General features: G+C 38.3%; 1 protein-coding gene across 4 annotated transcripts in view; it reads right to left on the bottom strand.

Annotated features, from left to right (window-relative positions):
• Positions 1–5156: 5156 nt before the first annotated feature.
• DCLK1 (doublecortin like kinase 1) overlaps positions 5157–15786 on the bottom strand; it is a 262133-nt gene continuing 251503 nt past the window's right edge. For 2 of the 4 annotated variants that reach the window (XM_068142840.1, XM_068142868.1), the window contains one exon: positions 5157–14345. In XM_068142840.1, the coding sequence (XP_067998941.1) occupies positions 14181–14345 (165 nt within the window). In that variant the 3' untranslated portion in view covers positions 5157–14180. Of the gene's footprint in view, positions 14357–15786 lie in introns of all 4 variants that reach the window. The other 2 variants (XM_068142850.1, XM_068142858.1) reach the window with 2 other exon arrangements.

Below are 15786 nucleotides of genomic sequence, written 5' to 3'. Positions count from 1 at the left end.
AGCCAGAGCAGCTGGCTGTCCCTCATTGGCTTCTGAGCCACCAAACCTTTTAGACTGTGAGTCACTGAAATCCTGCAGACTGGAAACTTTGGCTTGGTTCACAATGTGTCAGGTTTTTGTGCTCTCCTTTTCAGCTCATCACTCTTCACCGAGTACGTTCTCTTGATTTGTGAGCTGTTGGTCTCTAGGAATTTCAGTACCACATGGTTATTTGCGGTTTGGATTTCTCCATCTATCATACATCCACACCCACATCAATCTCCATCCCATTCCAGCTCCTAAGACTGACTGAGTTCTCAGCCTCTCTCAGGGTTTTACCAGTGGCCTCAGGGCAGAACAAGCCAGTTTCAGCCAGTCTGTATTCCTCTATACAGGCACACAGCTGGTCATGAAACCTTTCCAATGGCATCAGAAAATTTCCACCATAAACCTTGAGTTTCAGGCAGAAACCTACAAATATCCCTTCCAAATATAGCTGCTATAAAGGGGTAAAGGTTGACATTTTAACAGCAACCACTGCATATTTTATACAAATTAGGCTACTGAGCACATTAATATACACAGTCAATAAATTAGCTACTTCACCAATCTGTTTGGGTGAAATGGGAAAGGCTGCAGGAAATGAGGACAAGTTTATCCTGACATGTAAAGAGCAAAGGATGATACCTTCTGATCCACAAGTAGACTCAAAAATCAAAGAAAATATTATAATTAATTACAAAAACAAAGGAAAAATCCACAGATCTGTAAAAGAATATGGAAACGACGTAAAATTTTTCTGCTATATGATGTTAAAGGGAGGATGATGTTCCTCACTAATGCCCAGAAAAGTGGATCTATATTAGGGCAAAAAGAAAAAATAAATATCAGGATTTTCGCTTCCTCCAGCCAATGGAGGGGACCACTTCTGCAGGAGAGCGACTGCACATCGTTAGTGGCGCTTCAATTCAGCCCTTCATTAAGCAACCAAACTGCTGTGCCATAGCAGCAGCATTGTGATCTACAACACCATTCTTCCCTTTGTGTCATGGCTTCCAGTGCAGGGGGAAGCACTTTCTGCGTTGCTGTGCTTTGCTTCCAGCTATGTGGCTACTAAGTCTACAGGTAGAGAGGGCTCGTGTGGCTCTACAGCTGTCAGTAATTAGATGTGCATTAATAAAATCATATAAAAAAAAATTAAAAAGAAATCTAGGCCAAAATGTCTTCATCTGTTGCAGTTTCATTCAGCACTGCCTGGTCAAAAATGAGGTATTTCATATTCTTAAGGAAAAACTGGAACTGACAAATTCATTACTTAATCAGGCTAATCTAGTAAATGAAGAGGTAATTCTGAAGAAATGATGAAAACTCTCTAGTGGCATATTAATTAGGAATTTCTTTTCAGTTATTAAGAAAGGAGGCATATAGATGTGGCTAAGAATAAAAATATCTATTTTCAGGGTCAGTGGATTTATCTTTTCAGACATTTAACAGAAAAGACAAAATTAATTTCTCTCTATGCAGGTGATTTGAGAAGCCTTGGACAAGAAAGGTGTTTTCAGTTGGTGTGTTGTTGGGGTGTTTTTTTGTTTGTTTCACCCCCTCCCTCCCAATATTGCATAATTAAAGTTGCTACATTTTGAAGTTCAGTATCTTAAACACAGGTAAATTCATGGTTTTGATCCAAAATCCAGCAACCTCTGATAATTGGCAACTCTCTCAGTGATGAAAGTTTCACTTTCTAATTGTAATGTCATTCATTAAGTTTGCTACCTCTGTGTTTTGCTTCTCCTACATAAACCAGTATAAAAAGATATCAATTTGAGGGACATCCTGTAATGTTGTCTAAGATAGACTTGACTAAGTGGCAACTGCATACAAACTAGCACCACCAAGCTCCAAGTCACTTGAAGGGACCAAGGTTTCCATTCAGGTAATTTCTCTTCCTGGAATACAATGTCTGCACTTCAGAATGAGCAGCTGGATTTAATCTAGGTCCTAACTTCCTTATCTGCCTGTTGCGCAAATAGAAGAATCACAGTAACCTTAGGATAGTTCTTTGATGTAATGCTGTTAATTGTTTTGGTTGTTGGTTTTTTGACATCTCTAGAGCCCCATTTCCCTGAACATAGCAGAAGGAAATAGCAATAGGTAAGTCTGAATTTTGAACAAGTTGCCTGCTTAGAAAAATGAAAGCATAACCCCAAAACCAAATCCATCTGCTTTCCAGGGAAGACTTGGTTATAGCCACTTACTATTGATTTACAACCTGCCCACAGGCTCCTCATTTGCTGCCTGATGCCTGGCACATCCTCACAGTAAGCACAGAGGCAATAAACCAGCACTGCAGTGGCTGCATTTTTTGGTCTCTTTTCAGAAGTATATCTTTTATGATTATAGAATCATAGATTTGTTTCAGCTGGAAAAGACCTTTAAGATCATTGAGTCCAAGCATTATTTGCCTTTACCAAGTCTTAGCACCACATCCATGCATCTTTTAAACACCTCCAGGGATGGCAATTCAACCACCTGCCCATGGAACATCTTCCAGCGTCTAAAAACCCATTCAGAGAAGAAGTTTCTTCTAATATCCAATCTAAACCTCCTCTGGTACAACTTGAGGCCATTTCCTGTTGTCCTATCACTTGTTTCTAGGAAGAAGAGACCAACACCCACCTCACTACTACCTCCTTTCAAGTACTTGTAAAGAGCAAGAAGGTCTTCCTTCAGCCTCTTTTTCTCTAGACTAAACAACCCCAGTTCCCTCAGCTGGTACTCATAAGACTTGTTCTCCACACCCTTCACCAGTTTTGTTACCCTTCTCTGGACCTGCTTTAGCACATCAACATCATTCTTGTAGTGAGGGTCCCAAAACTGAACCCAATACTCAGGTGTGGCCTCACCAGTACTGAGTACAGAGGGAATCATTATCATTAGTTCAAATGTTTCAAAAAAACCACCAAATGGTATTTAAGGCATTATCAGTCTTTAAGTGCTGGAAGCTGCTGATGACCACTGTTGTGATTCAGGCTCATACAGCAGCTGAGCCCCACACAGCTGCTCACAACTGCTTCCCTCACCTCAGAGTGGGGTGGGAGGGAAAATCCAGAGAAGAAAGCAAAATCATATGAGTTGAGATAAGGAGAGCTTAACATAACAGCACAAAGAGATAACAACAACCAGGAAGAACAAGAATATTAATGAAATAATATACAGAGCAAGTGATATAAAACATAGCACTGACCACAATGGAACAGAGTGGCGTAGCATGGCCCCATCTGTCTGATCCACATCACAGCTACCTGCTGAAAGCACCCCAGCCTGCCCAGCCCTTCTGTTATAAAGCAAGCATGACACCGGTGTGGTATCAAGTACTCCATTAGTTGGTGCAGCTGCCTATCCTGGCTCTGGCCCCTCCCACCTTCTTGTGAAGGAAAACATACCAAGAAACCCTCATTTGCAAACTTAATCCTATCTTAGATGAGCCCAGGACCCCATACAGTGCATGACTGCTAGCTTTTTTCTATCAGATTTCAGCAGTGCAAAGCCTGCCTGCTGGGCCATGGTTTAGTTTTCTACCTACACCATGGGAAGTAGAAAGCACTCTAAGCCAGCACAGCTCACTGCAGTGGGACAGCATGTAGGCTTAAGTTTTGCAGCAACTGCCTTTACCCATCTTGAAGGTTAAGTGGCAGGAAATAATAAAGCTGTATAAAATGTATCACCTTGAGGCAAGTGACTGCAAGACAGAGCATGTGTCTGTCTTCCATCATTGTCCTTTAGAAAGCATTGGAAAAACCTAAAGCATACAGCATCTGAAGGTAACACTTGATGCATCCTCTCCATGCACTCCCAGTTTTCCGAGTGTATGTAACATTTAAATATGAAGGATCATGTCCCAGTTTCCTCCAAGTCTTTCTTCTTTTGTTATGGTAGCATTTTTAAAAACCACCTCACATTTTCAGTTTATTCAAAAATAAAAATTCTTTGAAAGATCCATATATAAAGAACAACTGTGTAGATCTTGCTCCTCACAGGGACAACATATGTTTTTTTTAGACCTTACTCCTTAATTTAATTCACAATTTAAGCCACCACTACTCTTGAAAGAAGTCCCATTGTCCCATTGCAACAGTCTTTTTTTATGTTCCCTTTTTCCTTGCATGTTGCTGTATTGGAGCAATGAACAGAACCAGGTAATTAATGCAGGGCAAAACTTTTTGATGACTCTGGAGCAGTTTCTCTAATCGGTTTTACCATATGGATGCACAACATTTGCACCATGCAAGAGGAGAGGTGTGTAATAAGGAGAAAGAAGCAAATGGCTTGGTGAGGCAGGATGTATGTGTATCCTGGGCTGCATCCAGAGAAGCATAGTCAGCAGGTCAAGGGAGGTGATTCTCTTCCTCTACTCTGCTCTGGTGAGACCCCACCTGGAGTACTGTGTCCAGTTCTGGAGCCCCTATTACAGGGAGGATCAGGATGTGCTGGAGCGTGTCCAGAGAAGGGCCAAGAGGATGATTAGAGGGCTGGAGCACCTCTCCTATGAGGACAAACTGAGGGAGCTGGGGCTGTTCAGTCTGGAGAAGAGAAGACCCTGAGGAGACCTAATTGTGGCTTTCCAGTATCTGAAGGGCGCCTAGAAGAAAGCTGGCAAGGGACTTTTTAGGGTGTCAGGACTAGGGGGAATGGAAAAAAAAACCAGAAATGGGTAGATTCAGATTGGATGTTAGGAAGAAGTTCTTTACCATGAGGGTGGTGAGACACTGGAACAGGTTGCCCAGGGAGGTGGTAGAAGCCCCATACCTGGAGATTTTTAAAGCCAGGCTGGATGTGGCTGTGAGCAACCTGCTGTAGTGTGAGCTGTCCCTGCCCATGGCAGGGGAGTTGGAACCAGATGATCCTTGAGGTCCCTTCCAACCCTAATAATTCTATGATTCTATGAAAGTGAGTGGAGAAGAAGGGGGTTGTTTTATGTGAAGACAGTGAAGGTTCATGAAGGTTTAACGGTATTCACATTCCAAAACTCGTGCTGACAGTAAGATGGAGGACAAACCCTTTGGGAAGACAATGTCCCAGAGGGACAGTACCACATGCCTATAACCCTGTTGTCAGTTTATAATCTTCATGAACATAAAAATGTATCTTACAGACAGACAAAGAGACATCTTCTGACAGACTCTTTATTTTTGCAGCTATCTCCTGTATCGAGAATCATTCCATGAAACAGCTGTTGAATAGCAACTATTAACTTGTAAATGAGAGTAGGATAAAATACAGGCTTTTATCAACATAGATAAAAAAAGCACTTTTTCTGCCTTTCAGCAAAAATAATCAGAGAGCCCTGGTGTGATCTCATGTTACTCAGACTCCTTATTTGTAGCTTTTATACTCCAGTACACTTGCTGATAATGTATGAAGTATGAAATTAAAATTAAATCAATTGTCAGAACAAATGAAAATTACACTATGTAATGCATTATCCTCTGGTCTTTTATTGTATTTCTTCATTCACCTGCTAATTCCCCAAATCCAGCCATTTACAATGAGACTTCCAGTCATTAGTGAGATTTAGCAGGCTTCCGCTGTAAAATAGTATTCACGTGTCCTGCTAGACTTGGTATGTGCAGTGCTGAAGAGCACCAAACACAAAGGCTCTTGGTCCACAACTATATTTGATTTCCATAAGCACATCCAAACTCACCTCCTGAAGGGTGAATTTCTTTTTGAATAGTTGCTTCTGTTTTTTGGTTGTTTTTTTTTCTTTTCATAATTACGTTCATCAAGACTCACTTTGGTGCAGAGGTTTATGTGGGAATACTAAGATGTGGCTGCATGACTAATTTTTAAAGCCTGTGCACAGCTTCTCAGGAATGCAGCTGGATCTAACTCCTTAGTGGCTTGCTTGTGATGACTGAATTGAAATATATTGTAATGCTTCTCTGCTCAAGACGCGTGAGCTTGCTGGAAGTTGAGACCAGAACTGAAGTATTAAGTGATTTGTCTCTTTCTACTCTTATTACCGTTTTTGAGTGAATATTTTACATAAAAGTAAGCAACAGCTTAAAAAATTTGCTCATAAATTAAGGTGATAATATCAGGTTTTATTTCTGTTCATTTAAGTTTATTAGCATAAATGGCAGGATTTGAAAAAATGCTATTTTCTTCCCTCCTTCTTTTGCAGGAATATGTATTATGTAGAAAGTATTTAATTAGTACCTTGAAAAGTAAAGATTTATATATGCATTCAAACCACATATCAGTTTCTTATTTTTTAAAAGAAACACCTTTTTTTTGTTTTCTAAACTGAAGTAATTTATGAACTTGTTTAAAGGCTACCATTTCCTTAGTTTTTTAGCATGCATGAGGAAAGTGCTATTTAATTTCACACTCAACTAATCCTTTAACAATTTTCTTTCAGGCAGAATACAAAGGTTATTCCTAAGTCCTTAATAAAATAAAATAAGGTATAGTGGGTATTTCTTTAACCCTGGATCAATCTGAGTAATTTTTTTCTTCTTTCAGAAAAGGCACCGAAGATCAGCACAAATAGCAAGCGATAAATTGGCCTCTGGAAATTACTCAGGATTCTTCCTCCTCCCTTTTTACACATCTGGAAATGCCTCTCCTGAGCTACTTCTGGTTTTAGGATTGGTCAGCCAATTTGATTCCCCCCACCCCTTAACTATCAGTGGCAAAAGTTGTCAAGGTCTTGATGTTACTCACCTTTAAATTTTGATTCCCTATTACACTGAAATAATCTCACAAAAGACTATTCCTAGTTAAGATTCATGATGAATGCCAAATTGTCAGAAGTTTGTTATCTTAAATGCTTATTTGTCTTTTCCTATGTGCCTGGATTTTCTGAAAAGAAAAAAAAACAAACCATCACAACAAACAATCTCTCACTCTCCTTTGCAAGACAGAGCACCAGGAATTCCCCTGAACACGACCCATTGCATTTATACCTTAAAATTAATCCTTCTCTCAGTGTACCAATTACTAGCTTTCAAACTCACCATATTATAGACCTCAGCTTCAAGAACTATGAGCATCCTGTTTGAAAAGAAAATAAATGCATAGGTGCTGTCATTCATATAAGACAAATCTGGTCTTATTAGGAGATGTTGAAGCATTGCAGGCACCTAATGGAGATGTGCGGTTTGAAAAAGGAATTAACTCCAAGCAACAATGATGGTGGTAGTAGTATAGTAGCAGCAGCAGCAAGTTATAGTAGTAATGTCAGCTCTTTTTGAGAGTAACTTTAGACAAGTAAAGCTAGGCCTCTTTTTTGTTATTTTTTTTTTCTCTTCCAGGCTCTTAAAATTAGATGTCTTCCTACAAGAGGAAATGCGTATGAGGACATACAAGAAACACCTCAAGAAGGAAGTCTCATCAATAGATAAAGTTTCAACTGAAAATCAGTTGAAGTTTCTTGGCTCCAATGGTTCTGCTGAAAAAAACTCTCAAATATCTGTTTTATCAGTTGGCCTGAAACCATCTTTAAAACACCATTCTACATCTGCCATGGCTAATCTTTACCTCTATGCTTTTTTCTACCTTTGTCATTTAGCATAAAAGGGTCCTTTCTTAATCCGCTGTTTACTCGTGGCTTTGCAAAATGTGCAGCACTGCAGATGGATGCCAAGAAAACAGCAGAGCTCTGTCCTGTGCCACATTCTCATCCATTTAGGCGGAGTGAATACTTTGGGAAAAGACAGGACATTGTGGCTCATCACTGAAGTAAATCACTATGAAGGATTAGGAGGACATCTCCATTATGGGTGGGTCATTCTCTGAACTCTTCCTATGAAGATTCATGAAGGATGCTTTGTTCCTTTCTCTGGCCTCTGCTGCAGAAAACTGCAGGTAATATGAAGCTTCAACATAGCACTTCAGTTCTTACTGAAGCTATTTGGCATGGGCTATCCAAGTATATATTCAGACAATTATAAAATGCATAGACAACACTTTATAAAAGCTGTCATTTCCCAAAAGGACCTATTAAGGTAGAACCATACTGCAGAATTGGTATTTAAAAAAAAAAAATAATAAATACAGTCATTTTTAAACACCTAATTTCCCCACTAGCCTGTGTGTAACACTAGTTCAAACAGCTACACACGGTCTCATTTAGTGAATATATGAGGAAGAGGTCTGCATTATGTTTGCTAAAAGAACTAGGATTTCACTTCCATCTGCCACTGGGTGTGTTTGAGTTGTATATTAATTATGCCTGTTTGTAGCTGTAAATTTGCTCCAGATTAGTAGCTGATTGGCTCTGCATATGGATTCATTACACTGTGTGGCTCCCTTGCACTTTTATAGTTTTCAAATGATTACATACTTATGCTTTTTTTAAACTGCTTTTTATACCTCTCTCATTTGGTTTGAGCTTTCAACTCTGTCTCAGTCAAACCATTTTTTTCCTTTCAAGAGCAAATGTGTTCCTTTGATTCTTCTCTTTGTAGACCTTTCTGGCTGGTGTCACATCAGCTTTGTCCATGGTGCTACTCTAAACTACAGGATGAAAGCACTTCTCTCAGTCTTAAACAGAAATTCAGCATATTCACATTTAGCATGTGCTATGTAGAATGACTTAAACTAATGGTTTTAGGAATTAACACGAACACTCAGCAGGGCACATACATATACCCATTACTGTGCAAACTTTACATGCTTGTCACATTGAAATAAAACTCTCCCATATGTGGAGTATTTTCCTCTTAATCACTGAGCTTGCCCTCTGGTTTTCAAAATGCCCAAAAGTTCTGAGCTGTCACCTTTGTAGTTAAGACCTCCAAGATACGCTTGAAAATGTAACACATCTGAAATGAGCTGCATAGAAACAGCCTTTGTGTCTGTGTCTGTGTCTGTGTGTGTGAGAGTGTTTGTGTACACTTAGAAAATACATGTCAAAGAGGTCAAGCTGATTTCCTTCATATTTCAGGAAAAGAATCACTCTGAGCTGAAAAATTGTATGTCAAGTTTCTGGCCTGAAGCAAATTTTTACGATCAAATTAAAAACCTTTGAGACTAAGAGTTTATAATGGAAATACTAACACAGCCTTAACCATGGCAGCACCAGCAGGCACTGCAATAATATTAAGAAAGCTCTCCCTGACCACAATCTAAACTAAATAAAAAAGATGCCATTTTCTAACATGTACCCCAGGCTAGCAAATAACAATGATTTAATGTACTTGCCCTGTGGTAATATAGTAGCACTGCAAACCTCTGTGCCAATTTTTCTTTTCTTTTATCTTTTTTTTTCCTTTTTTTTTTTGTTTTTTTTTTGAACATATATGCCCCATAGGGAAAGGATTGCAGCTTAGCTCTTATTCGTGGATATATCGCTTTTGTTTTGACAATTCTTGAAAGCACTCCTGCTGTCACATGCTACTGTATGCAAGCACCCAACTGAATAAAGACCCACCAGGCTTTTTCAGGAGTTTATTCACAGGTTTGGCTTTGCTTATTGTAGTATGCACCACATTTAAATTAGATGAGGGCTACTGTAAAGCAATAACATTGTCAATGACTGGAATCTCACTTTCCCCTCTAACAGTCTGAAGCAAATTAATGTATTGGTTGTTCATTAACAAGTAAACAGTTTCTGCTACAATGTCAAGGAAAAAAGAATGTGTTCATTAATATGAACAATCTTCATCTACAAAGATGATTTACACAATGCATGTCATGAGATAGCTTTCCCCTAACTAGTACACTACCAAACTGAAAAGCTGATTCTTAGGACTTTCTGGAAATTACAATATTGTTTGTTTACCAATAAGAAAGACAGTCTCAGTCACCTATGCCACCATTGTATGACCTATAGTAAGTACTTAAAAAAAAGAGAGATTTCTGGAATCACTTGTGGAATTAATAAAATTGATAACTATGGACTTACACTGCATCAATGATACATATTCCTGTGATAAGTTAAGCTAAAAATAAGATAAATTTGGTTATAGAAATTCCTTAAACAACAACACTGAAATTATTTCAAACTTGAAAATTTTCAAGATTTCTTTTTTTTTTTGTTCTTTTTTTGAAAAAAAATCAGCAAACACTGGCTAAAAAAGCAAAGCAGTTTGGATACACCAATGTAATCAGCATGCCTAGTGCTTTTCTGTTAACCCTCTGAGTAGAACCATAGTATTCTGGATTTTTTGTACATTAACACTATGAAAATTGTAAAATACAGAAATATTAATTTGTATGTCATGAAGTAATAGATCATGTTCTAAATATATTTGGACTAGGCACCGCTTCTAGGAAGCAATTTCAGCCATCCTAGAATTTCATTTATCCACTAGAGAAGCCAGTCTCTAGCAACTATAGGGAAGGTTTAGACAATTGCCTTTGATTATATGCTTAACTCTTAGATGGAGACATCTAGATAAGCTACACCCAGCCCAGTATCACTTAACTAATCCTATGCTATCATCTATCAGAACTACATTTTCACATCAAAGTTTGCTTACTGCAAGTAAGCTTTCTAGAATATTGCACTCAAGTTGGAGTCCACATTACTCCCACTTACATTTAATTGAGAGGAATTAAGCTGGAAGTGACCCTGTTTCTGCTTTCCTGTTATTACTAAGATTAGACTGACAGGCATCTCCAGAGACCAAATATTAGATGACCTGGATCACCCTTCAGAAGTGCTCCTCTTCATCTCCTTGGTGATAGACTGTGCCTACCACAACTGCCATCCATCTCATCTAACTATACAGGCTTGGTGGGAGGAAGTTTGCCTTGTATGCATAACAAGCATTAAAAACCTGTCATTGTCATGTGTAGTACCAGTACAATGCAGTGACTCAAAAGGAAAATGAAGGAAGAAGTCAGGAGGACTGGTACATATTACAAATGACCAGAGTGTGCTATGTGCTCTCCCAGATTATGATATTAGAAATACTCTGTAATCTTTGATTTGGGTTTTTTCACTGGTGGGGACACATATTCTGTCTTCACTTACCCCCAGGAATTCAGAGGTTAGACAAGAAAAAAGGGTAGTCACTGCCAAACAAGCCTGAACAACTATTATTTAAATGAAGTCATACATATATATACACACATACATTTATATGGTTATATTTAAATATATGTATGGATATATTTAAAACTGTCATTGCAAACTTTTTTAAAACAGCTTAAACATTCAGATACCTTTTGTAGAGGCCTTGAAAGAGGCTATCAGCAATTTGAAACCTAATCTCTCATGGACCTAAAAATAACTTAAAAAAGGTATTAAATTGTAGTTATGTTCATAAAACATGAATCAAAGATCACAAACTTGTAAGACTTTGAGGATGAGTAAGGTTTTCAGGATGTAGTGCTATTTTAATGTACATTTTAAGTAGTACAAGATGGTGCAAGATGAAGGAGCCAAACGTTCCAAATCAAGGTAAACCAAAGGTGATAGGGAAGTCCTGAATGCTTTGGGGTTTTATCAGTAATATTTATCACGCATAAGGTGAAGCATTTTTATTTTTTCTCCTGACTTCTCTCTCTGATTAAGAAGAATGAACATTGCTCTTTGCCTTAACATTGACAAATTTTCTCAATAGTTGAGAAGTGTGTGCTATGAATGGATATATTTTTTATTACCAAATGTATGTCATGCATTTACATGGATGAGTTGTATCTCTTCTAAATGGAAGATTGTGATATAATGTGGGAAGAACAATGTGCCAAAACCTAACCCACTGTAAACTGATGTACCTAAGTGCCAAGGGAGGTTTTACTTTGGCTGAAGTTTTGATCCTGTAGTAAAAACAATCCCTGTCCTATCCAGATGTTCTCAAACTGCAACCATTAACATCAGAACAGAAGTGGCTGTCTACCAAGGTCTTCTGTCCACAATAACTGTATGGTTTGATAGGCACAGTCAAGGATCTCCCACAGACACAACCATTTCCCAAAACCTAAAAGCAGACATCTTTCCAATGGCAGCTCCTTTATCCCTTCACCTCTTGCCCCTTTGGAGCTCTTGAAGACACCAATTTGCTTTACTTAGGACAAGCTGCTGCTACTCGGTTTTCAGACAGAGAAACTGAAGCCATGCACAGACCTTTTGCCCTTGGACATACATTTAGAGGTCAGAATGTTCTAATGACTTGGGGTGACATTCATTGATCTAAACTATAATTTGATGTTTGGTGTCTGATGTAAACTTCCATCAGCAGTTCTTTCTATAGTCAACAGAGTGAGAGCAATAGCTGAATCAAAGTATGAGTCCTGCCTAAAACATGTGCCCATGACAGGTGAAATGAATCAAACCTGGAAATGCTTATCTGGTCTGGAAACCTAGTTTCAAATAAATATTGCCCTTGCAGATTATTACCATTGGATGAATTTAAAAGCATTCTGAAGGAAATACTTGTACCACTTGTGTGAAGATTCACGAGATTAACGTTCTGTAGAGGAAATCTTCAGAGCATTTAGTATATAAATTTTCATGAGTGAAGCAATGAAGATATACTTTAAAGGGTGGAGGAACAAAAGAATGTCAATGTTTCTTGAAGTACATTTCAACTGAGAATTCCAACTAGAACTGCAAAGGAGCATTACACTAGCTCCAGCAAGTTGTAGGTACACATTCACTGGCACAGCTGCTCGCAGGGATGGTTCCATGACAAAACACAACACAGAACGGAAATGGCATTGTGGGCTACTTGCCCTGTTCCTCCAAAATTCAGTTGTACTTTGCAGCAAGATCAGAAGATTTTGCATATCTTTTCAGGCAGTATATTGATGTTTCTAGTGGCATGATATGGAAGGAAAGGGGAGAAATAAAAAAGATGAGGAGAGAGGAGCAACATGTTTATAGGACTTTTTAAAAACACTGTGAGAAAATTTTAACTTTAGAGAAGAAAACTTCCATTTTACATGAGCAATAAGAGGAAAGTATAAATTTCATAATTTTTTATTTTCTTTTAATATTAGAATAGATTTTGGAAGTTGTCATTTTTTATTTAATGGAAATTCTGAGTGGTTTTATAATAGTTTTCTTCCAAATTACCACAGCTGAAGCAGAAATCTACAAAGTGTAATGTTTCTGTGAAAGCTAACTTTAGGATGATGGTTGAATAAAATGCTATAATGCTGTGTTGAAGTTCTAATAAAGCAGAAATATGTATACTCTGTGTAAATGCCCATTTTATTAAATATTACAAATGGAACTGGTGAATCATTTTTAGTTTCTCCACTCTAAGACAATACTTTTGCTAATTCAGTTTAGGTTTTACATATATATTAAATGACTCGTATTTCCCCGATTTAAAAGTACTCTAGTTATTGTAAAGGTAATTCTCAACCATGTTAATCTTTGAAAGCAACTCTCTTGGAATAACCAGGTTATGATTGGTTGCCTGTACATGACAGGATGCTGTACATTTCTGAACGTGAGACAAAGGAACCAGTAACTTCTCAACTAGATCATTACTACCATTACATGACAGAACATGTCCTCAAGCCATTTCCCAAGACTCTGCATTGTTATTAGCAGCAAATGATATGGAAGCAACCTTTTGTGGCCATCATCATGTCATCTTCTGTAAACTATGAGGTTGCCCTAAACTGAATTTCCCATTTAGCCTGCATAATATCCTCCCACAGCAGCTACTTCCTGTGGAAGTATAATGCAGGTTTAGAAAGAGCTGCTGTAGAACATACTGTTTGCTTAATTTTATTTTAACTTTTAAAGCTCATATTTGTAACCCCTAAGCAATAGTGCGTTTCATATTGTTTCGGCCAGAAACAGGCAAGGAACTTTAGGGTACTATAAAAGATATGTGCGTATAAAAGCAACGTAGCCAGAATAAAGCCCTAATGTGGGTTGTCAAGATTTAAGCTGATCGTTTACTCAGAGGGTTAACATGTGCTAAAATTACATACTGCAGTTCCTAGCTTCACTGATGAAAACATTCACTGCTTCTATCTTTAAATAAAAAAAGCAAAATAGCCTTAACCCTTTGAGGATCAAATTAGCAGCAAGTTACAATCTAAACAGAGAGCAAGTATTTCAATCAATTAGGAAATTATTCTTACAAAGATTCTGTGAGCACCCTTTTGTGTTCCACCATCCCAGCATTTACTGCTGGATAGATCAGCTGTAATTACTTCACACAGGTCTGAAGGATTTTCAGGGTCTCAAAGGGTTAAAGCCAAGACTTTTGAATAAAAGTGTTTTATTAAAAGGGTGAATTAGGTGAGCGAACAGTCTCGGATGAACTTGGTGAATAGTCTTCCGATTCGGAGTTGAGTTCAGGTGGAGCTTGCTGTGCCTTATAACGTCCCCTCACATCCTGGTTGCGTCTTCGTCGGAAAACCTGCCTCTCCTTATCAAGAGCGGTGGTCTGGCAGGGGCATAAAATAAGAATAAATGAAATTAGGCTGTGTGTGAAATGCAATCTAATGAAAACCACGAGTTTTTATGTGGCCTGCAAATACCAGGGATAATAAATGTTCAGACCAAATTAAACCCGTTCTGTGTCAGTCAAGTCTGAAAAGTTGAGCCCACAACACAGCTAAATGCTTTAAAAAGTGCATTTCCCAAACCTTAAGAGGCAGCATGACATCACCAAGCAGATACAGTACCATATATATGGATGCCATATGTTCTACTTCTGGATGATATTAATTTCATCCCTTAATAGATTCAAATTTCAAGCCAAATACCAACTGACCTTCCCCTCCACCCCCTACCCCCTCAAAGTATAAATCTGTTTCTACAGGCAAGGCAGAGATGCACACTTGTCTTTGATTTGACCTAATGAAGGCTGATACACACTCACCCATGTTCAACTTAGTGCAATTGGCTTACAAAGATGGATTGTGATGAAGTTGTCAGACAAGGGAGAAAAACAAACACTGAAGGGAGCTAGCCCAGCTCTTTGACACCTCCTCATGCTGCAGAATGGATGTTCTTAGGGAGAACACTGAAGAGCTCTGACGGAAAGACCCGTTTAGCCTGACCACCCTGTCTCCTCCTGTTAACCAGGGTCTATTGAATTAAATATGCTGCTAATTTTATCTAGGTCTATCTAGAATACAAAGGAATGGGGAAGAAAAATGTTTACTTCACGGGCTTTATTTTCTGATCAGTTTCTGCCACTATGGAGAATACAAGTCTTAATAAAATAGCTGTAATTTCTAGCCACATCCTTTCTTCTGCTTTCCTGGCACATGTACAAGGTGAAACTGCAATCCAGGTAAAAGAAGCTCAAGACTGACTAATGATCCCAAGGATAAGACTGGGTTTCACTGTTTTTCTTGATTACGGGGTATTAGGCTTTAGTCCCTGAAATCGCTGTAAAATTGCAAGTTCAACAGGATGGCCTTGATTCAGCAAAAGCACTTTGACATATAGTTAACTGCCTTCTAAAGCAGGGCTGCCTTCTTAAAGTATGGCCTGTGATATTTTTTATTCTTTTTTTTTTAAAGCAAAACAGGAAAAGGCAGGTGGCTTGTAAGATGACATACAAAATGCAAATATCTGATCATGGCTCTGGAGGCAAAGATAACGTTGAGAAATGAATTGGTTTAACTGCTAGCACTTGTAAAATTTGTCCCTAGTACGAAAATATCCTTTTAAAAGAAACTAGCCAAAAGGTTATTCTGCTTCAAAGATTTACTCTTTTCTCTTGAGAGACACATGACTGATTTCACTAGAAAATTTAGCAGTTACAGTGTGAGCCTCAAAGGAGAGCAGAGATGTATTTATAGTCAACATGTTTTTGAGAACAAAATGAAAACTAAATCCATCATACTGATGCAGAGTACCATTACAGCAATCCA

This window comes from Melanerpes formicivorus, unplaced genomic scaffold (assembly GCF_026170545.1).
Source record: "Melanerpes formicivorus ecotype bairdi unplaced genomic scaffold, bMelFor1.0.p_v2 SCAF_1, whole genome shotgun sequence".
NCBI lineage: Eukaryota > Metazoa > Chordata > Aves > Piciformes > Picidae > Melanerpes > Melanerpes formicivorus.
This window is presented reverse-complemented; position numbering and strand designations above follow the sequence as displayed.